Source organism: Pocillopora damicornis, chromosome 2 (assembly GCF_964200805.1).
Source record: "Pocillopora damicornis chromosome 2, jaPocDami1.2, whole genome shotgun sequence".
NCBI classification, from domain to species: Eukaryota; Metazoa; Cnidaria; class Anthozoa; order Scleractinia; family Pocilloporidae; genus Pocillopora; species Pocillopora damicornis.
The window spans coordinates 19,083,515-19,104,443 of NC_142671.1; the positions used below are offsets into that span (position 1 = coordinate 19,083,515).

The window sequence follows — 20,929 nt, forward strand, 5'->3', positions numbered from 1 at the left end:
TCCGATTTTGCCTTCGACATTAAAATTTGGTGAGGCAAATGCCCGGGGGAATATAGAAGCCTCGAAGCGCCAGACAACATAATTCCAGCTTAACCGAGTTGTGAAGGAAGCTAAAACATCCTCAAAAGCGGAATCTCCCCCAATGTGACATAGACAACTAAGGCGTCGCCAAGAATTTTTCATGCCTTACTTCATTCAGTTAATGTGACAAAAAAGGCCTAGGAAAGGGGGGGACACGGACACCCCAGGGACACCCCCCCCCCCGTTACCTCCTTGAACAGATGAATAGACACGCATTCTTACTTGTATCTTTTATTGACTGGCCAGGCATTACGTCTTCTTTGGTTTATTAGTATTTAAAATACATTTCGTGAAATAAATATACCCCATCAAAAATTCTTCTTGTTATATTTCAGGAAAAGCGTATGTCAACCAGCCCTAGTTCTGAAGACAATTTTCCAATCAAATTTTTCCCAATTTAAATCTGAAAATATATATTTTAAAGCCGATAGCCATCTGAATTTCTAAAACTCTTATGGAAAGGACTTTTCAGGGAACAAGACTTTTGACGTGACGTTCTTTTTGCCAGTGTACAAGGTGTAATTTTTACTTGAAAACTGCGAATGCATGAGACTCGTCCTGAAACAATTCGACGGGGGAGGGGGCGTAATCTAACTTTAAATCTCTGTAGGTTATCTAGTAAAATTCCAAATAAGAAGAAACCATTCTCGATACGTATATTTCTTGCATCTCGCACATCTAATTCTAAGATTCAGCTATAGTCAAAGAGATTTTGTCACAATAGGATGAACATTCTTGATCTCTCGAACTGTCACTGGTAACATGTGATCATGTTCATCACCAACAAACTTAGCCGGCATGATGGCACAGTATGGCATGTGACAATGAGGTCTGTTAAGCGCTGGGTAATACTGTCGGTAACAAAGAAAGGCGAAGAACAAACCTGGAACAAAGAAAAGTTTTTAAGAATACCACCTCATGTTTGCAAGGTGTACTGCGGTGGAACCCGCTGACACAACACTCCTAAAGATCAAACCGTCACGGTTTGTCCATCCTAAAAATTCAAGTCTAATATTATCAAATTCATCCATTTGATTCTCATCCATTCGTAACCACAATAGTTCCTTTTTGCTGTAATTCTTAATTTTGTATTTATAACACAGCAAGCTAAAAACTCTACGTTATTCCTCAAGTTGGGGGTGCTTTGAATGACGCAGAAAAAACGACTCATAATACCTATCTTCTTCATATACAAAACTCTTTGTCGAACTCAGTGAAAAATGAACAGTTCCGTTCCTGATTTCAGGAAATGCGATATCAAGAAATCTTCAACCAATACTCAACGCAAAACAGATGAGAAGAGATCAAACACTTGCATTTTAAAAGACTTTTTTTTCAATCACAACTGAATCCCTAGTTCTTCAACGAAGGAAAGTTACATTTTAAAACAAGTAGTGTTTCAATACGATGTCTAGTCACTTTGCCAACAAGTTAACTCACCGACAACCAACTTGCCTACACCATTGGTCAACTTGCCGACACCTTATATCGAAGTGCCGACAGTCGCCTTTGGTCTTTGGTAACCTGTTGAGTAACAGAAGTTGGTGTTGGCGAGTTGACCGGTGTTGGCAAATTGAAGTCAGCGAGTTGACTGGTGTGGGCGAGTTGACTTTAACGGTGTCGGTGAATTGGTTGTCGACGAGCTGACAAGTCGGCTAAGTGGCTGGTAACAATGTAACTCACCTATCATGGTACCAACCATTATGTCTGTGGAAAAATGATAGTGATCAGAAGACAATTAAACTTAATTTTTATGTCAAAGCTCTTCGACCATGTTCCTGCTTAACATCTATGAGCGAATTATTTGCTTCCCGTTTCTCATTTCTCGTCAAACGGTACAAGATCAGTCTATTGTTTGGATTGCTTGCACGTCGGAAGGAAGATACGTTCATTGTAAATCATTCTCTCTCTCCTGCTCAACTTTCTCATAAAAGAAAATTTCAAGGCACAAGTATCTTAGGGCTCTGAACTGATCTGTTATGTGATATTCCATTCAAATCCTAAATTTGAGACATATATTTCGCACAAATAAGAATATGGAAAAAAACATGACAAAACATATTTTAAAACGACATTGGAAAATGTCTCTCTTCACTGTAACAAGGAGTTCCAATCAACAACAGCAAAAAAATATATATTTATTTGAAACTAACTGTAGATTTACTTTTGAGAGCCATGACGCCTTTTTTTTTACGGCTTCCAGGACTTCCCTGTATGAATTATGAAATAGTTATCGACAAGGCCTGGGGAGCCTGAGATTGTCACCTTTCTACTGTCTAGTATACCTTGCCAGTGATGGCGATAGTCTGAATATCTGGTAAGTGCCAGTGCCATGGCAGCTATCAAAGGGGTTAGAGCAATGCACAGTTTCCACCCTTGTCCTCTTCCCTGAGCTTGAAAGCAGTGTAACTTTCCCGCAAGATAAAGTGAGATGAAGCCAAGGCCACAAAAGGCAACTGCAAATTGAAGCAATACACAAGCATGACAAATTAAGCAATTCCACCAACAACAAAAAAAGCAGAGGCAGTGATCTAAATTGTATACATGCAATAAAGACATTAAGTATGGCTTTTGAGCTAAATGGCCTATGTTGTAGAAAGTTTCCCCACTATTCACAGAACTAATACCTCATTCCTTCTCTGCCAAGGAATAGTGCTCCAGAATAGGTAACCTCAAGATTTTATCAAGTTTCCTTAACAATTCTGTGGTAATCATTTACCTTCCTGGGGGAAAGTGGCAGTGTGAGAGTGAAGTTTCTTGGCAGCAATGCGACTGTGGTTAAATTTACAAGTTCAAGCCAGAACCTTTTGATCCACAGTCCAGCAAGCTCATCATGGGTCACCTTTGCCTATCACCAAACATATGGAGGATATAGCCCTAGATTTTTTTCCCACTTTACTGACAACAAGATTTTCCTCAACTTTATGAATTTTAAGCTAAGTCTATTTATCAGAAAAATAGAGTTCCTGGTAAGAGATCTGTTATTTTTCAATACTCCTTTCCTGCCTATAAATGACAACTTACATGAAGAATGGCCACTTGGAAAACTTTTTCTGCCCTCAATTATTTCATCAGGGTTGCCGTCACACTCTGTACTTGCTGGAATAACCCCATTTGGATAACAACGCCAGAAGTAATCTGGACGAGGCCTGGATCAACAACTCAAGCAAGTAAGAACTTGTCATGGTATTTCTATATTAAGAATCTCTACAAAATCAAATTGTTTCAAATAATTAGAAGCTAAGTAATGAGTAGGTTTTGCTTCTCTTGTACAGATGTACATAAGACAAGTAATATTCAACTGGAAACAAATTGCACAGTGAAATCCTTCTGCAAGTACTTTAACAGAAATTTAAATCTGACATAAATGTTTACCTGCCTACAAGAATTTTCACTATGTTTGTCACAACTCCATTGAGTCCAAGAGTTAATGTTAGAGCTGGAAGGCAAACAAGGATGATAAATACACAGATGTCATTCATGTCAACTTATTTAATAAGGTGGTATGATATGAGGGATACCAATTGGTGGACAAAAGCAAGAACAGAAAGTTAGTTAATTTTGAAGAAGAAGTGAGGGTTACTCCTACCTAAAATAGCTTGTGTACCATCAACTTTATCCTTTCTTAATGCTGCTAGAAAAAGGATTAAAACAGCAGGAAGAACTGCACCTATTACCTGCCAAAAACAGAAAATAAGTAAACAGGGAACCATATAGACAGTTCTTACAACTCTGTGGATGAATAAACAAACTTTCATCAACTATCATACTGTATCACTAAGAAAGGCTTTCTACAATATTTAAGATAGACCTCTCTTAAAATGGAAGCATGGTTAAATAGGATTATTTTTCAGTGTTTTATCCCTGCCAGAAAGGCTAATGTAGATGAATAGTTAAGAACAGAAATTAGAACCACCATATATGAATGATGTCTATATGAGTTAGACTCTATAATTTACATTTCAAAAGCAACATTGGCTTATTTCATTGATTCAGACCACTGATTTAAACTGAATAAAGTCAGTCTATGAAATAGTCAAATTGGCTTTTGAGAGAAGAAACCATGAGTTATTAATTGTTTCAGCCCTGATGGCTCATTAGTCCTCTTTAGCTCCTTAATTAAACTTTGATACATGTAGCAGTTGAAGGCATGTATCTATTAGCTTGATAAAAACATAAAACAGTAACCTACAAAAAGCATTTCTGTTGAGATTGTGTTTTTGGATTTAGGGTTCTTGTACAGCCACATCTCTTCCTCGTGAATGACACGCACAAATGCAGAAGTATACTCCAATGCCCTGAGAAGAGATGAAAATGTTTGTAAGCTTAACAAAAAAAAGTATCTCTTACTCCCACCTGACACTGTATACATATTACCCTACGCTTTAGCAGTACTTTGAAACCCAAGAATATTTTTGCAAAATTTAAGTGTGTTCTTGATTTTTCCACCACTCTTTTACATGGTGAGACTATTCAATAACATATTCTAATTTTTCTGCTTATGGTAAGGTATCCAGTCAACTCGCCGACGGACCAACTCGCCGACGTATAAAATCGAGTAGAGACGTTGGCGAGTTGGTCCTCAATCCAATACAACTTATTAGAAGTTAAACATACAGAAAAGTAAATGATATTTAGTAAAAATAAACACTGGTGAACATTGGTGAACATCAAACAGAAGCTTGAACATTGGTGAACATCACCAATGACTATAACAACTTAAGACGCAAACGAGTTATTGTGCGACAACAACACCGTAAAGACTCATCATGTCAATCACTCAGATTTTTTAAAGAAAACTTGGCTTTCTAGATCTTAAGTAAAAAGCAATTCTTTCTATTTGCAACAAAGTTCATAAAGATATCAAGGCGAATAAAGCGAAGTAAACATCACCAATGACTATATCCGCTTCAGACGCGAACGACATAATTATTGTGTGACAACAACACCGTTTGTGCGTTGACTTTTTACCAAGCGACTTGACTTAAATAAATAAGACCGATTGACATGAGATCCTTATAAACTTTGTTGCAAATAAAAAGAACTGCTTTTTACTAAAGATCTTGTCTAGAAAGCCAAGTTTTCTTTAAAAAATCTGAGCGATTGACATGATGAGTCTTTACGGTGTTGTTGTCACACAATAACTTGTTCGCTTCTAAAGCGGATATAGTCATTGGCGATGTTTACTTTATTCACCTTGAGATCCCTTTAATTAAACTTTGTTGCAAATAAAAAGAATTGATTTTTACTAAAGATCTTGTCTAGAAAGCCAAGTTTTCTTTAAAAATCTGACCGATTATCATGATGAGTCTTTACAGTGTTGTTGTCACACAATAACTCGTTCGCGTCTGAAGCAGTTAGAGTCATTGGTGATGTTTACTTTGCTTTATTCGCTTTGAGATCCTTATGAACTTTGTTGCAAACAGAAAGAATTGCTTTTTACTAAAGATCTTGTCTAGAGAGCCAAGTTTTCTTTAAAAAATCTGAGCGATTGACATGATGAGTCTTTACGGCGTTGTTGTCGCACAATTTATCTCGTTCGCGGGTATCCGGACAACTCGCCCCCTGGACAATTAGCCCCAGACGACTAGCCCCCAGTCTCTGGACGATTAGCCCCCAACCCACCAACCTTGAAATAAACTATGTTCTTGCCCTTTACTTTTCACGAACGTTTCCCTATCATATATTATGAAATAAACAATAGTCTTCTTATTTGCTTTTTACGAACATTTCTCTGCCATGCGTGTTAAATTATAAAGTAAACTACGTTCTTGCTGTCTTGTTGTTTGCTTGTTATGAACGTTTCTCTGCCATGCGTATCGAATTATAAAGTGAACTGTGTTCCTTCTGTTTGTATATTCTACAAAAATGAACTGTGTTCTTTCTGTTTACATACTTTACGAATGTTTCTCCGTCATGTTGTTTAAATAGGAAAGGAAAGAAACCAGGGACGAAACTTCGAAACTAACTTATTGACGACTACTTGTTAATATCAATCGGGTGTCGCAGGCAGATTACCGCAACCCTGTTAAAACCGGTGTGTCTATCGACTGGTGCTGCTTAACCTGTGACTTCCCTCAGGCCGAAAGCACCGCTCTCAGTGAAAATTTAAGTGAAATCTCAGCATCTGCCAATCCTGACGCTGATTTCAACTCAGAGGAAACTACTAGAGGGTTGGCACAATGGACTGAACCGGCGCGCCAAAGGACGATCACAGCTGCCCCTGTAAATCCTGATCCAGGTACTTCACCGGGAAGCTACACTGGTCAGCATGCAGATCCGCCTGGCGACTAAGAAAAACTAAGACTGGGGACTAATTGTCTAGGGACTGGGGGCTAATCATCCAAAGACGGGGGGCTAATCGTCCAGAGACTGGGGGCTAATCGTCTGGGGCTAATTGTCCAGGGGGCGAGTTGTCTGACATTCCGTTCACGTCTTAAGCTGTTATAGTCATTGGTGATGTTCACCAATGTTCAAGCTTCTGTTTGATGTTCACCAATGTTCACCAGTGTTTATTTTTACTAAATATCATTTACTTTTCTGTAAACGAACTGATTCGGAAGGATCTTACTAATGAAGGAAGCAACCGGTGGCCACATGAACAAAATTTGTTGATCAAATCAATGATTTACGGTCACTTGGTCAGTTCTACAGGTTAGATGTCACAACTATTCATATATTTAGCAACTAATCTATTACCTTTAGAATATGCTTGAAATATTGACCCCGGTTTAAATCAAAATAAAAGAATCACAGGCATCAAATGGAGCATTCGTTCTCTGACGATAGGGAGGCATAGTAACGAAGTTTTTCGGCACAACTGTCGACAGCTGGCTTTCTGGCCGATGGAATTGAATGAAATTGGACGTGGAAAGGCGGTATTTCGTTAAAAGAGCTGTTTCTATTTTACGAAAAAACAATAAGTAAACAAAAGACTTACATAAATATTGCAAACAGGATCATTCGTGCTCCGATTTCGGCCAATAAATTCCATGATCCTTGTCTTAATTTCGCCGCCATCTTAGACATTTTGTAACAATATTTAATGTGGAGAACCGCTGGTCAGATAGAAATCGATTTGTAGGATTCACAACCTAATGATTGGTCGAAAATTATCACGTGGAAAAAAAGGGTTGTCCGCCATTTTACATTCTGAACCGAGCTCTATGTTTTTCTGAGGATAGTGTAAATAGTACTTATTTTCTGTGGCAAGATGGACCAATTTGACGTGATAGCAAATCAGCCTATTGTCATAGATAATGTATGTCATATTCTTGTCAACGATATCGTTCTCGGGAAGACTGACAATTTTTTAAGGCTTGTATCGAGTTCTGTATTGAAATCAGGTGTAGTTATCTTCTTATAGGTCAATATTTTTAGTATTTTAACCTTGATTTCAATCTAATAGGGATCAGGAGTCATCAAAGCTGGATTTGCTGGAGATCAGATTCCCAAATATCATTTTCCAAATTTGTAAGTTTCTTATTATTTTTGTCCTCAAACTTGTTCTTCATCTCGATTGTAAGAAAAATGTTAAGTCCATGTGTACATAATTTAATTTTTGTGCTTATGATAAATTAAAAGCGTAATTATTTTCAAGTGATCAAATTGATTGATTGGCCCGACCCTTATGACCAATTTATATTGAGAGAAAATAGTGTAATTTGGATTTCAGCTTTAAGTATTGTAACCAGAATCTTAACGAATGGCTCTTAAGGCCAATATTTAAATTTAGATCTCTGGAGAAAGTGATATACAGTAATGGCTTCGTAAACTTGCTTATTGAGTAGAGTCCACTTAAGCTTGAAATGACAAAAGCAATTCAACAAAATGCAACAAATATGAGCTGTTGTATATTCTATTCTACATCTGTGTGCTTAATTTACCTAACATTTTTTAAGGTCTTAAGGTTTTAGTCAATCTTGTCCAGATGTCCAGTTTTACCCTCTTTTAAAGGCTTAAAAAGTAAGCACACAACTGTAAAATATAAGATAGGATATGGAGGACATAATCAAAACTATGTCAAAATCTTGAATGTGAATGGTTATTACCAGCCTGATTTGAGCATCAATGGACAGTGTATGTGCCATGCTTGTGACTGGACAGCATAATAGGACTGTTATGCCTTAGTAAGTGAACAGTATGCATCATGTGCACATGCTGTTGCTGTGCTTTTCACCAAATGAACTATTATTTTTTATGAAAAGGTGTAACCAATGTCTAGTTTCTTTCTCAACTTTTGTCATATTTTTGATAATTACCAGGACTTTGTGTGGTCCAATTTTTTCTGTAATTATACTTGTGACCAACAAATTAGACTTCTGCTTCACGGTTGTCTGGTTTTTTTTTTTAATAACTTGCATGATTACAGACTGAACTGGACTTTAATCAGTCCTATTACCTTTATTATTACCGAACAAAAATTGCTGTCCAATTACTTTGACATGATGCACAAGCTCTCTTAAAAGAATGTACTGTCCTATGGAAAACCATCTCTATTATACATGTATTTTTCACCAGAATGTGAACTAAAAAGGTTTTTCCAGGGACTCTGTTTATTGATGTATGTTGACACATTTTTTATGTCAGTGTGGGCAGACCCAAACATGTTCGTGTCATGGCTGGAGCCTTGGAGGGTGACATATTTATTGGACCTAAAGCTGAGGTGTGTGTTGTCAAAACTACTGCAAAAGATTTTCTTGCTACCATGGGTACACGACTTAAAGTCTGTTTATGTTGAGTGATGGAAAATGAATTGAGAATTTTTTTAATTGTTTATTTTTTTTTTTTGAAAATGAATTGAGAATTGTTTTAATTGTTTGTTTTTTTGTAAGATTCTAGCACAAGCTGAGTTAGCCTACTGATTTATTATATACAAAGTGGCTCACACTTAGTAGCGTAAGCTGAGTTAGACTACTGATTTATTATATACAAGGTAGCTCACACTTAGTGGTTCTTTAATTAACAAATGCCTTTCCCTTATGCTGTCCTTTTCAGGAACACAGAGGCCTATTAAATATCAAATATCCCATGGAGGTAAGAGATGATCAATTATTTGCTAGCCTTGCAATCCCTGGTCCGTGTAGCAGATTGGTTAATTGATGCATTTATTGTTTTTGTATTGATGTACTGTGCAAATCAGAACAAAATAATGTTATTATTAACAAGATGCACCTCTCTTTAGTATATTACAAACAATATAGTATGATTATTTGATGACAAAAAATCGATTAACCTTTCCTATCTGTGTTTTCAGCATGGTGTTGTAAAAGACTGGAATGACATGGAAAGAATTTGGCAGGTAGATGGATATAAACTTTAATGGAATTTCTTTTTTTTTTTTTTTTTTACACTATTTGCCAGACTGACATTTGTTGTCATTTTAACTCTTTTTTCAAGTATATATACTCCAAAGACCAGCTTCAAACATTTTCAGAAGAGGTAAACATTTTATCTGTGTCATACAGTACTAAAATTTCTTTTACCATTACCTTGGTACACCTGTATGGACAGTAATGTGATGTGTGGTAATTTTTTTCTTACTAGCATCCTGTGCTATTGACAGAAGCTCCCCTGAATCCTCGAAGAAACAGAGAGAAATCAGCGGAGGTTAGAAATAATGAAAAGAATCAAGAAATGGATTTATATGGGGGAGGGGGGGTGAGGAAAGGTGGAAACTATCAATGCCATTGGTTTCTTTCATATCAAAATGACAGCTGAGATGTCTGAGTTCTTTTAACAAATGCTGAAAATTTTACACAAAAAAAGTTAGAGTAAATTATTAGTCAATTCAGTATGGGCTAAAATGAAAATCTTCTAATTAAAGGTGACTTTCAAGTATGTTTCCATGGTGTACTCATTTTTCTTTTGATGCAATTTTCCCACAGATATTCTTTGAAACATTTAATGTTCCAGCATTGTTCATATCTATGCAGGCAGTACTTAGTTTGTAAGTAACGGTTTTTAATTGAATTCTTACCATCTTTTTGCTTTTGTTCCTTATTGGAAGTTCTGTTCATGGGATTCTTTTTTAATGAGGAAACCCTGTCATGATTATATATGATATTTACAGAATAATCTGGGCAAAAAGGTGATAATGGAAATGAAATAATTTAAACAGTAGCTTAAAGGGGATAATGGAAATAACAAGTGTTTATGGCTGGCTCTAGGAGTGGGCAAGATGAAGGGAATCCTGTATTCTGATTGGTTATGTTGTGGTTTAAATTTACCTCTGTTTACAAACTCTTACTAAACATTACTCTTCAGGTATGCTTCAGGTCGTACCACAGGTGTGGTGTTAGATTCTGGTGATGGAGTGTCTCATTCAGTCCCTATTTATGAAGGCTTTGCTATGCCACACTCAATTATGAGGACAGACATTGCTGGAAGGTATGTTTTGGGTCAAATAATAAAATGGATCAAACTACTTTTTACATAATGTACTGTTTATTTAATTCTCATCTGGTGAGCATTAAGTGGACCTTAATTTTGATTGGTTTGAGAGAGTAACTTATTATCCATCACTTTATTTTGCACTGTCAACAGAGATGTAACTGCTTATTTAAGACTGCTTTTGAGAAAGGAAGGCTTCAACTTTCATTCTTCATCAGAGCTGGAAATAGTAAGAACTATTAAAGAGGTGAGAAAATCTTGGATTCTGTTTTGAATACGTATATGTTGAAACTGCAAATATGCTTGTGAATGGTCAATGCAAATACATTTTTGAACAAATGTATAAAAAACTAAAAATGTTTAATTCCTCTTTTTCCAGCGTGCTTGCTACCTTGCAATTAACCCACAGAAAGAGGTAAGTGAAGGAGATCTTAATTGATTTTAAACATTCGGAGACATATTTAATTTTGATTTCATTGCCTTGATGTTTCCACTCATTTTATTGAGAAAATGTCAGTGATCAAAATTATTGATCAAATTTGCAGGAGTCGATGGAAGGAGAAAGAATGCAATATGCACTACCAGATGGAAGCATATTAGAGGTAAAAGACTTTTGCTTCAAAAATTTCCTTAAACTGAACTAGATAAAGGTTACATCTCATGAGTGTGACTTCAATAACTACTGAAGCCTCTTTCAGTTTCAGGTTGAATTGCTACTCCTTCACATTAGCCTGTCATAAGTTACCCTCTATACCTACTGTTATGCTGAGACAGAACCATTATGATAATGTTGAGAAAATGTTCAGTTGTCTCTAATTACTTATTTTTTGTCTTGTTTAGGTTGGACCAGCACGTTTCAGAGCACCAGAACTTCTGTTTAGACCTGACTTGGTTGGAGAGGAATGTGAAGGAATCCATGAAGTAAGAGAGACTGATATAACAGTACTGCCAATTACATTGAGCCAGAGTGTCTAGAACTGAATAATGGTTTTGTTTTTGTTTAGGTACTGGCGTTTGCTATTCAAAAATCTGACATGGATCTAAGACGAATTCTCTATTCGAATATTGTGCTCTCTGGTGGCTCAACCTTGTTTAAAGGTAAGAAGATTTGGCCACATGAAGAAAATACTATCCAGCTGATAAGTTTGCATCATTTCCCTTCCACTTTACTGGATAATGCATTGATGTTGTAAGCACAAGTATCCTAGTAATCCTGATGGAAAGATTTGAGTTTGTGTATTTTGTGGTTCAAAATTGAAACAAGGAATTAAATGCAAGGAAAATTTTGAACTACAACACATCATCAGTTTCAATTTTTCCTTTTTTACAGGTTTTGGAGATAGGCTGCTGAGTGAAGTGAAGAAATTGGCACCAAAAGATATTAAAATTAGGGTTTGTATGCTCTCAATAATTCTTCTTGCACTAAATTTTTTAAAGCTGCATGTAACTACAGCAAGGGCTGGTTGATGAGACATAACATGTCTGACTTTTTTATCAGTGTGACTAAAGGTAATTCGAGTTCTATTCCATTTATTTATTTTTTTGTCTGTCTTTAGATTTCAGCTCCTCCAGAAAGGCTTTACTCAACATGGTTTGGGTAAGTTTGCCTCCCACTTGTTTGAATACTTGTCATGATCCTTTTTCTCAGTATGTTGTGGAACATGTTTGGTTATGAAAACCTTGCATCTCAAAATTCTTAGTTCTCCTTTTTTGTTTGTTATTTTAGGGGCTCTATTTTAGCATCTCTAGACACATTTAAGAAGATGTGGGTGTCCAAAAAAGAATATGATGATGAGGGAGCCAGAGCCATTCATCGCAAGACCTTCTAAGCTACATCAGGCTGTGCTATATGGTTTAAATTATAGAGAAATCTAAATATAAGACAAGTGTCTTGTAAGTTGTACATATGGGCTTCGCTACTCAGTTTTATTCTGATGAAAAGTTTGTGTAATGTGTAGAAGGGGTCTTAGGAATGAGATTTAATGTCTTGATTGCTTCCAGCAGTAATATGTGGATGAACTCTCTTGTTCTCCAAGAAGTTAACTTAAAGAAACCCTGTGAAAGAAAGAATTTTTTTCAAGGTTTTTTTTCAGCTTTGAAATATGGAGATGATGAAAAGCAGATGGTGTTGTATGTCAAGTTTTTTAGTGGTTCAACAGTTGTCTTACCTCCTGTACCAAGAGGTGATGACTATTTATCTTAGATGACGCTTCTTAACTTAATAGAATCTAAGAAAACATTCTCCTAGGAAGAACTAGAGAAAAAGCCTAAGAAAATTGAAATGGAAATACATGGGACATTACAAGTTGGATGATATAGATTATTTGAAGTTTTCATCTGTGGGTTTCATTTGCAGGTGCAAAAATAATTATAGGAATGGCATTGGAGAGGCAGGGCAAAGAACCCTTTTGACAAGTTTGAAGTCAATCAGCTCCTTTACATTAATTGTTTTGCTTTATCTCCTTTCTGTGGACACCTTTCTTGATCAATTATGAAATTCTCCCTGCTCTATAAACACCCTATCAACCAGGCACTCTACAAGGATTAAGGAATTAACAATATGCACATGCTGTCTAAATGTAATGGGAGAATGAAGAGTCAGACCTCTGATCGGGGTTTCAGTAGGTTAAACAATTCTGTGGTGGGTGCACTTCTCTCTACACTTTTCACAAAGTGGTAGATTGTATTCCCCAAAGGAGAAGTATGCTCCAGAGATCATGTTATTTTTATTTCCATTTTTAAAGGTTTATATGAAATTATAGCACTAGTGACATTGAGATTCTATCTAGTAGTCTATATTCTTGAAAATTATCTTTAAATGTGCTAAAAATTCGAAGGAAGATGCCACTGTCTGTAATCTTGCTCAGCATTGTAGCTGCCACCTTTGATGTTTCAAAGTTTCATTCCCCTTTTTGTCAAATCTTAGTAATGTGTCTAAACATAAATGAGTTGCACAAAAAGGCATTTTTAAATTTTCAATTTGTTTTTTTCTGACAGTTTGTTCTGATTCCCACCCTTTAGGTGTTTTGTGATAGGTTTCTGAATTGTTTGTTCCAATAATCGACCATACTCTCCATTGTCGCACAATTAAGGACAATTTTTGAAGGATGAAGGTACTTGTCGAAGTCTCAAAAGGCTGAAATTACACAGATGAGAATTATATCTTCTTTCCCTAAAAGCCTTTCACGGAGTGACCAATAAAAATGTCTCTTTGCAGTATAATTACATTGTTAAGCAGGTAGTCTGAATTGAGAATTATACTAGTCCATAAACAACTTTATATAATGCCAACTTCTCTTAACTAAACTTGTAAGAAATGCTTGGAAGACTGTCGGGAAGACACTTACTTAATACTTATGGTTTCATTAAAGACTTTCATTTCACCAATAGCAAAGAAAGAAAATAATTGTTAATATAAACAATTGTCCTCAATAGGATTACTTGATTTCTTATTTATAAAAAGAGCATGGGTCTTGTTATTTGGCAGGCAGTTATGCATACAATAATTTTATCCAGGTCCAGTTTTGCATTCTGATCTTGTTTGTTGAATATAAGCTGATTCAGACAAGAATGATGGACATTAACCTGTGGAAAAAGAATGATGAGCAGTTATTAAGCAGTGCCTTCAGGTACTGCATGGACTATAAGATTATACTAAGCCACAGGAGATGTAAGAACTTTCTGTTTGTTTGCCTTGGTTATTGGTACAGCTCAGCAGTAAAAGGGAAACAAACAAACAAAAAACAAACAAACAAACAAAAAAACAAACAGAGAAACAACCAAACAACTGACTGTCACATCAGTGATATGTTGCCACATAGGCCCGGAAAGGGAAAAACAAATTGATGAGTTGAGGGAAGAGGTTCACATGTACCTAATAAAATCTTGTTTGAGAATGAACTTCTCACTGACAACTTTTCACCAAATGGTAACCCATTTGTATAACAGTTATGGAAATTGACAACCCTTTTATATTCATGAAGTAAAACTCTGTATTCCTGAAATTTCCTTTTGTTACAAAGGAAAACAAGGGAAAAGGCTTGAAAACTAAACAGCTTTAACTCACTTTTTTATTGAGTTTATCATAAGTTTACCCTTTCACCCTTCTGCAATCTTTCTTGCCCTTACCAATCCCTGAACCAGTTAGTAATTCCCTATCCTTCCATATGGCCCAAGCCTCTAAATGGTGACTCTCTACCACATAGCTATCTCTTAAAGACTTAAAAGGAATTGTACAGGGGACATCCTACCCTTGAGTCTGTCTCCTTTGCTGTTACTGCTTAGTCTTAAAAGACCTAAAGCAGTTTCTCCACACTGTCAACCTTGCAGAGATGAGACCAAACAACAGCTTCATATTTAACTTCACCTTGAATAGAAGTTAAGTGGACTCTCAAAACTAAAAGCACTTCACTTCCCTTGTGTACCCAGCCACCAAAACGTTGGGGATAGACCAGAAATTTTCCTGTAAAATACCCTTACTTTTCTGAAAAAACAAGATATTCAGATGGGGATTGCATTTCAAAAATGACAAGGTAGGCGTTGCTGTAGAAGCTCCTCATAAGCTAAAAAGGGAACTTTTTAAATCAAAATTCGTCAAATTAAATATGCAAACAATCAAAAATCCTTGAAAATAAATTTCATTTTTCACCACAATAAAGTTTACTTTTTATAACAGTTATTTGCTTTTTCACCCATCACTTACAGGAAAATCGTCATCCAAATTTGCGACATTTGAGATACTTTGAAAACTTTGCGGTAGACCGAGAGATTTGTCTTGCAACCGGAATATTCTGAGGCAAACCGGAAGTACTGAAGGGTCAGAAAGCACGCGATTGTCGCGCCCGCGCGCGGTCGGTCGGTCGACTGCCGCGACTTTTACCTTAGTGCTCAGTCCTTTCCAGCTTATTCTCGGCCGCATGGTAACAAGATGGCTGACCCTCTGTAAAGTTGTTCGCAGAGTTTTGCAAGTCTTTTTCTCCTTCAATTTAGCATTATTCTCGAAAATGGCACGACAGAGGAAAGGAAAACACGGCTTTGATTCTTCAAGAGATCATGTAGATAGGACTAAATTTCCTCGGCGCCGGGTGAAGGAATCTTCTTTCAAACCAATTTTAGTGCTGGCAGCTGTTTTTGTTCTTCCATTGTTTTTGTTTGGAGCGTATAAACTTTGGAATTACAAATTATCCACCCGTCTTTTCACGCCACTCGATGCGCCGTTAGTTATAAACAAGAGTGAAATGGAAATGAGTCGCTTCTGGGGAACATATCGATCTAACCTCTACTTTGGGCTGCGGTAAGAAAATTATAGATTTGAAAAAAAAAGCTGACACTATTTTTTTCTTTAATTATGACGACTCACTTGAGCTTGGTTATCTGTTAGTTTCAGTTACAAAGCTAAATTTATTTCCTTTTAAATTTTAAGACTAAAGTCGTTACACATGACTTCTGAGGATTTTTCTCCTGAACCCTTGAACTCTGAAGAATGATGAGCATCAAGTTTCTCCTTACAGAATCATGGCTGAATCAAACAATAAGGTAATGGGAATAAAGGAAATGATCACCATCTAGAGAATCCTGGACTGTGAAACAAATTCTCCTGGCCAATTCCATGTGAAATGTCAAGAGAACAGTGTGTTGATTATGCACACTAATTTTAGGGTGAAGAGGAGTAATGGAGACTGTTGTAGAGGGTTCTGTGAGGACAGGCGAGCTTACCCTAGTTGGGGGGAGTTCTATTCACCAGATCCATATGGTTTGGCCCTTTACACCCTAACATCAAAATGCATATTCTCCATACTGTTCTCTATACATTTCCTAAGGTGCTGAAAAGGAGAATTTGATGATCAATTATGAGCCTCTTTAATTGGAGATCATTTCCTTTATTCTCATGACCGTTATCTATAATTTAGAGATGATATTGTAAGGAGAAATAAGATGCTAGTCACTCCATGGATTTAAAGGATTAAAGGGTGAATTATCATGCAAGTGTTCATTTATAACAAAGATGTGATGATAATTATCTCTAGCCCAACAAAATGTAAGGCTGGATAGGAATTTATCCTTCAGTTAGTTTTCACTATATTTCAAACAGCTTAGGGAAGGTGCTGTGTCTTTGGTTACCCTACATATTTAAGAAGTTTTAACTTGATGAGAAAAAAATCAAGTATTTTCTTGATCTCATTTCCAAGAAAATGAAGCAATGTAAAAGGTGTTGAAGTTACTATCCATTGAGGAATTGATAATTTAAGGTAACAAAACCATTTTCAACTGCCTCAAAGAGATACATTGATAGAGTTAGGAATTGAGCCTACCTGTTGCAAAAATCATTTTTACATTTACTACAATAATGTGAGTTCATCTTGAACTGGTCTTTTGGAGAATGATTTTGAGACCATTATTACTGGATCAAACTAGACCACCAGATCTTCTTCTTTGTGTGGGAATATCAAATACCTCTTTCATCTCCATAACCCTACATAGAATGTATAATTATGGCAGAAAATGAAGACGCATGCAATTTTTTTTAAATTTAGCTGGCCACCTTCCAGAAGATTTTGTGTGGATTGAACTTGCTCAATTGCAAACCTTTTTCTATTGTCCACAGAACAAGGAGTCCTAAGTCCCTCATGACAGGTTTAATGTGGTTCCCTCAGCTTTCACCTGATGGTCAAGTAACCATTCGTCACACTTGTGAACAGTCGGACGGGCTTCCTAAGTATGGTTGGCTTAAACACGATGGCACCAACTTTGGCTCTCAGCAAATAGTTGACAAAGATTTTGAGTTGAATACAGACTTTGTGAAAAGGTTGGGTGGAGATCATGGTGGAGACTGGACTGCAAGAATTTCAGGAAAGAGAACGGTTGGTGTTTTTTGCCCCATTTAGTCATACCCTGATTCTCAGGGTCACTTAAAGACACAACAAGCATGAGCTAATAATCAGCATTTTTGAAATGTGTCCAAAATCAAACTTTAAAGAGATGCACTGATTTTTCCTTTCTGACCTTTGCTTAATTGCTGACAAGAGAGTTTTTCAACCTTAAGTTACTTTTCACCAGTCTCATTCACAGACTTGATTTTTTGTTTAAGATTTTATCTTAGATTTAACTGTCAGATTGAGGTGAAATTGAAAATGTAAACAGTTTAAATGCAGAATTTCATTGTAGACACTTAATCGAAATTTCAAATGACTCTAAATCGTTTAACACTTTGAAATATGTTTATTCATTTGTTATTTTTGCGTCCGGTTCGTTTTTTAGGGAAACCCCAGGCAGATGGTTTCGTTACTTTTCTATGTCACTTACGAAGGAGAAGCCCAACTGCAGCCAGTTGTCCACAAGAACACACTTACAGCGCTGCGCGGTTACACGCCTGAACTCGGTTCTTTTAAGCTATATTTTCCACGCCCCTCTAAAGTCTTGTTGTCGTCGTTCTTAATTACACACACGCCGCACGTGCATACGGTCAAGGAAATAGTGATGCAGAACATGCGTGGGGAAAAAATGAAAGATGGCAAGAATATGCAGCTGCTTGCCTTAGCAGGTCACGTGGCTAAACGTGACCAGAATGGGCGTGAGTTACCAGTGAACCTATTTGTCCAGCAATGGATTCTCGAACTTCCTTTCGACGTGGAGTTTGTGTTCGAGTCTGAAAGTTCCTCAACCAGGGAGAAAAGCCTGATAGGGGCTGCTTTCACGAATCTTAGAGATAAATACAGCGCCGAATTTGACAAAAAGTTTGAAGAGAAGTTTTCGTTGAAGGCTAAAGGGTTTAATGACGATGAGGTTAAATTTGCGCAGGCTGGGCTAAGTAACATGATTGGAGGCATTGGTTATTTCTATGGAAGCTCAAAAGTGATTTCTCGGTTCTTTAAGGAACCGAAAGATTACTGGGAAAGCGCTTTGTACACCGCAGTTCCGTCGCGTCCTTTCTTTCCACGAGGTTTCCTCTGGGATGAAGGCTTCCACCAACTACTAATCAGTCAGTGGGACTCGGATATAAGCAAAGATATCATCGGCCATTGGCTGGATTTGATCAACATTGAAGGTTGGATTCCTAGGGAGCAGATTCTCGGCGACGAAGCCCGAACGAAAGTACCTTCAGATTTCGTCGTACAGCACAACGAAAACGCAAACCCACCCACTTTGATCCTGCCTATCAAATCGATGGTGGATAAGGGCGTGTTGGATGAAGAATACTTGCGGAAGATTTTTCCTCGCCTGAAGGCGTGGTTTAATTGGTTCAACACTACACAGTTAGGAAATCAACCATCTACATACAGGTGGCACGGGAGGGATGCTAAGACAGACAGAGAGTTGAATCCTAAGACGCTTACCTCCGGGTTGGATGATTATCCCCGTGCGTCGCACCCGTCAGACGATGAAAGGCACGTTGATCTACGTTGCTGGATGGCATTTGCTGCAGGACTGATGGCTGACATCGCTGAGGCTGTGGGTGAGAAGTCAGATGCCGGCTTGTACAAATCAACGAGCCAGTATCTGTCGGACAACAGGCTGTTGGACGAGTATCATTGGTCTTCAAAGGCGGAGACGTATAGCGATTTTGGCAATCATACCAAGTTTGTGAAGCTTGTTCAGCGTGTTATGTATCCGAATCAACCCGGTTCGCCCAAAAAGACTGTTCGCATCGTTACATCAAAGCAGGGTCCTTCTCTTAGGTACGTGAACGCAGTTGGTTACGTCAGCTTGTTTCCATTTCTGCTTCAGATCCTGGATCCCACTTCACCCAAACTTGAAAAAGTTCTCACTCAGTTAAGAGACCCAGAGAAGCTGTGGGGTAAGTACGGTATACGGTCCTTGTCCAAGAGCGACCCCGTCTACAAGAAGCACAACACTGAACACGATGCTCCTTACTGGAGAGGAGCCATATGGATCAACATCAACTTCCTGGCCGTGAGGGCCTTGAACCACTACGCTAGCATCCCGGGGCCTTACCAGGGCACAGCTAAAGCAATTTACACAGATTTACGACAAAATCTAATCAAAAATATGTTCAGGGAGTACGAGAGGTCAGGGTTCATATGGGAACAGTACGACGACGGAACAGGTCATGGGAAGGGGTCTCATCCTTTCACAGGGTGGTCCTCTCTCGTGGTGCTCATGATGTCAGAACATTTTTAAAAATTTAGCACAGGTTTTTAAAATTTATTAGAACAAAATAATATTGACTATTGATTGTGACTCAAAAGAACACTCTAAAAGAGATTTTATCGTAGTTCGTTCAAGGGCGCCTTTGATTGGGTGTCGTAAACCCTAAACTTAAGTAATCACAAGTTAGGTCGAAGAAAAGGAACAATATGTGCATCTACCGTAAACGCTCTAATAAACTTTCTCCTTTGTTGTCCCTCTTTCATAATAAGACTCCTCCTCCCTAATAATGTCTCTCCTTAATAGGTCCCTCTCCAACAGGCCTCTCCCCTCCCCAATTGGCCCCTATTTTCCTTGTCTTCCCCCCTCCCCAATAAAGTACTCAAAACAAGTGGTGTAACAATCATTCGTTCGGGAAAGATAGTTTTACAGATTAAAATATACTCGTATTTGAAAGTCTAAATTAGTTTCCTAACTCTGGGCGACAATTCAGAAGTATGAAAACGGCTCACATGTTGTTCCTCAGTGAGACAGAACTGTGGTGACAGTAATAGCTACAAAGTAGACGAATATTTACACAATTCCAACCATGCCGTTTCTCTTTACTCGTGCTTAGTAAGTAATATGAAAAATTCAATCTTTCATCATCGCTGGATCCCGTCCAAAAGGAATGAACTGATTTTCACCGTTTAAATTTGGAAGAGTAAAAATCTGTGAATTTCGTGAACTGCTTCTCGCTTTTTTAAGCTTGGAAGAGTAAAAATGGGTAACTTTCGTGAACCCCAGTCCTTTCCTTGTAACTGAAGATCAGTATGAAAAAAAATATCACTGATTTAGTTGAGTGGTATGGCCTCCTAACCGTAAGTCTCGAGATCAGACTAATACTTCTCTCTTCAAGCTGTTAAACAGTTGCTTGTAAATTTCTTTAGAGCGTTAAAATAGAGTCCGCCGCTTACTGTTCAGTTTTTTCTATTCTTATCACCTGTTTGCTTGCTACTCAATTGATACTGTAAGGAAAATTACCATGTTAATCGATTTGGGTTTTAATTAAGGGTTAAGAGTTCACCCTATGGTTTTCGTAGATGGGTCCCAATTAGTTGTTAGCCGTACAGTACTGAAGATAGACTCTACCTTGGTCGTAACGATGGTATCAAGAACTGGTAAACTTAACCCTTCAACTCCCAGAAGCAATGAACATGTAATTATAATATCCATACATAATCCAGCAAGCAGGTAATGAGAAAACTCAAACTTATCAGGTAGGATTTGTTCTCACGATCTAGCACCAAATTCTCGTAACCAATTTGTAAGGAAATGCTAAACAGCTAGAAGGGAGGATTAACAATCACAT

The 20,929-nt window shown here is 37.4% G+C and overlaps 3 protein-coding genes across 3 annotated transcripts; 2 read left to right on the forward strand and 1 right to left on the reverse strand.

The window, feature by feature from the left end:
• Positions 1-296: 296 nt before the first annotated feature.
• Positions 297-7,126, reverse strand: LOC113667486 (phospholipid phosphatase 5). The gene is made up of 8 exons (XM_027183302.2): positions 7,022-7,126; positions 4,274-4,379; positions 3,671-3,758; positions 3,457-3,520; positions 3,106-3,230; positions 2,367-2,537; positions 1,765-1,788; positions 297-964 (listed from the first exon to the last, which is right to left on the reverse strand). The coding sequence occupies exons 1-8, from the start codon at positions 7,108-7,110 to the stop codon at positions 783-785; spliced, it is 849 nt and encodes a 282-aa protein (XP_027039103.2). The 5' UTR covers positions 7,111-7,126; the 3' UTR covers positions 297-782.
• A 72-nt stretch (positions 7,127-7,198) lies between these two features.
• Positions 7,199-13,876, forward strand: LOC113667461 (alpha-centractin). Its single transcript, XM_027183280.2, has 17 exons — positions 7,199-7,342; positions 7,490-7,554; positions 8,671-8,746; positions 9,079-9,117; positions 9,338-9,382; positions 9,481-9,522; positions 9,628-9,690; positions 9,969-10,030; positions 10,348-10,470; positions 10,627-10,720; positions 10,853-10,888; positions 11,019-11,075; positions 11,314-11,394; positions 11,478-11,571; positions 11,804-11,865; positions 12,030-12,070; positions 12,200-13,876. The coding sequence occupies exons 1-17, from the start codon at positions 7,295-7,297 to the stop codon at positions 12,300-12,302; spliced, it is 1,131 nt and encodes a 376-aa protein (XP_027039081.2). The 5' UTR covers positions 7,199-7,294; the 3' UTR covers positions 12,303-13,876.
• Positions 13,877-14,946: 1,070 nt separating this feature from the next.
• Positions 14,947-20,041, forward strand: LOC113667488 (mannosyl-oligosaccharide glucosidase). The gene is made up of 3 exons (XM_027183306.2): positions 14,947-15,766; positions 17,078-17,333; positions 17,731-20,041. Exons 1-3 carry the CDS (start codon positions 15,390-15,392, stop codon positions 19,609-19,611), a joined length of 2,514 nt encoding a protein of 837 aa, XP_027039107.2. The 5' UTR covers positions 14,947-15,389; the 3' UTR covers positions 19,612-20,041.
• Positions 20,042-20,929: the final 888 nt, after the last annotated feature.

Coding starts and splice junctions, on each gene's coding strand:
- LOC113667486 (XM_027183302.2), bottom strand. CDS start 7,110: ATGTCTAAGATGGCGGCGAAATTAAGACAAGGATCATGGAATTTATTG. Junction 3,759..4,273: donor TCTCAACAGAAATGCTTTTT/GTAGGTTACTGT, acceptor TGTTTTTGGCAG/GTAATAGGTGCAGTTCTTCC. Junction 3,231..3,456: donor GTGAAAATTCTTGTAGGCAG/GTAAACATTTAT, acceptor TTGTTGATCCAG/GCCTCGTCCAGATTACTTCT.
- LOC113667461 (XM_027183280.2), top strand. CDS start 7,295: ATGGACCAATTTGACGTGATAGCAAATCAGCCTATTGTCATAGATAAT. Junction 7,555..8,670: donor AAATATCATTTTCCAAATTT/GTAAGTTTCTTA, acceptor TTTTTATGTCAG/TGTGGGCAGACCCAAACATG. Junction 8,747..9,078: donor TTATTGGACCTAAAGCTGAG/GTGTGTGTTGTC, acceptor TGTCCTTTTCAG/GAACACAGAGGCCTATTAAA.
- LOC113667488 (XM_027183306.2), top strand. CDS start 15,390: ATGGTAACAAGATGGCTGACCCTCTGTAAAGTTGTTCGCAGAGTTTTG. Junction 15,767..17,077: donor AACCTCTACTTTGGGCTGCG/GTAAGAAAATTA, acceptor TATTGTCCACAG/AACAAGGAGTCCTAAGTCCC. Junction 17,334..17,730: donor GAATTTCAGGAAAGAGAACG/GTTGGTGTTTTT, acceptor TTCGTTTTTTAG/GGAAACCCCAGGCAGATGGT.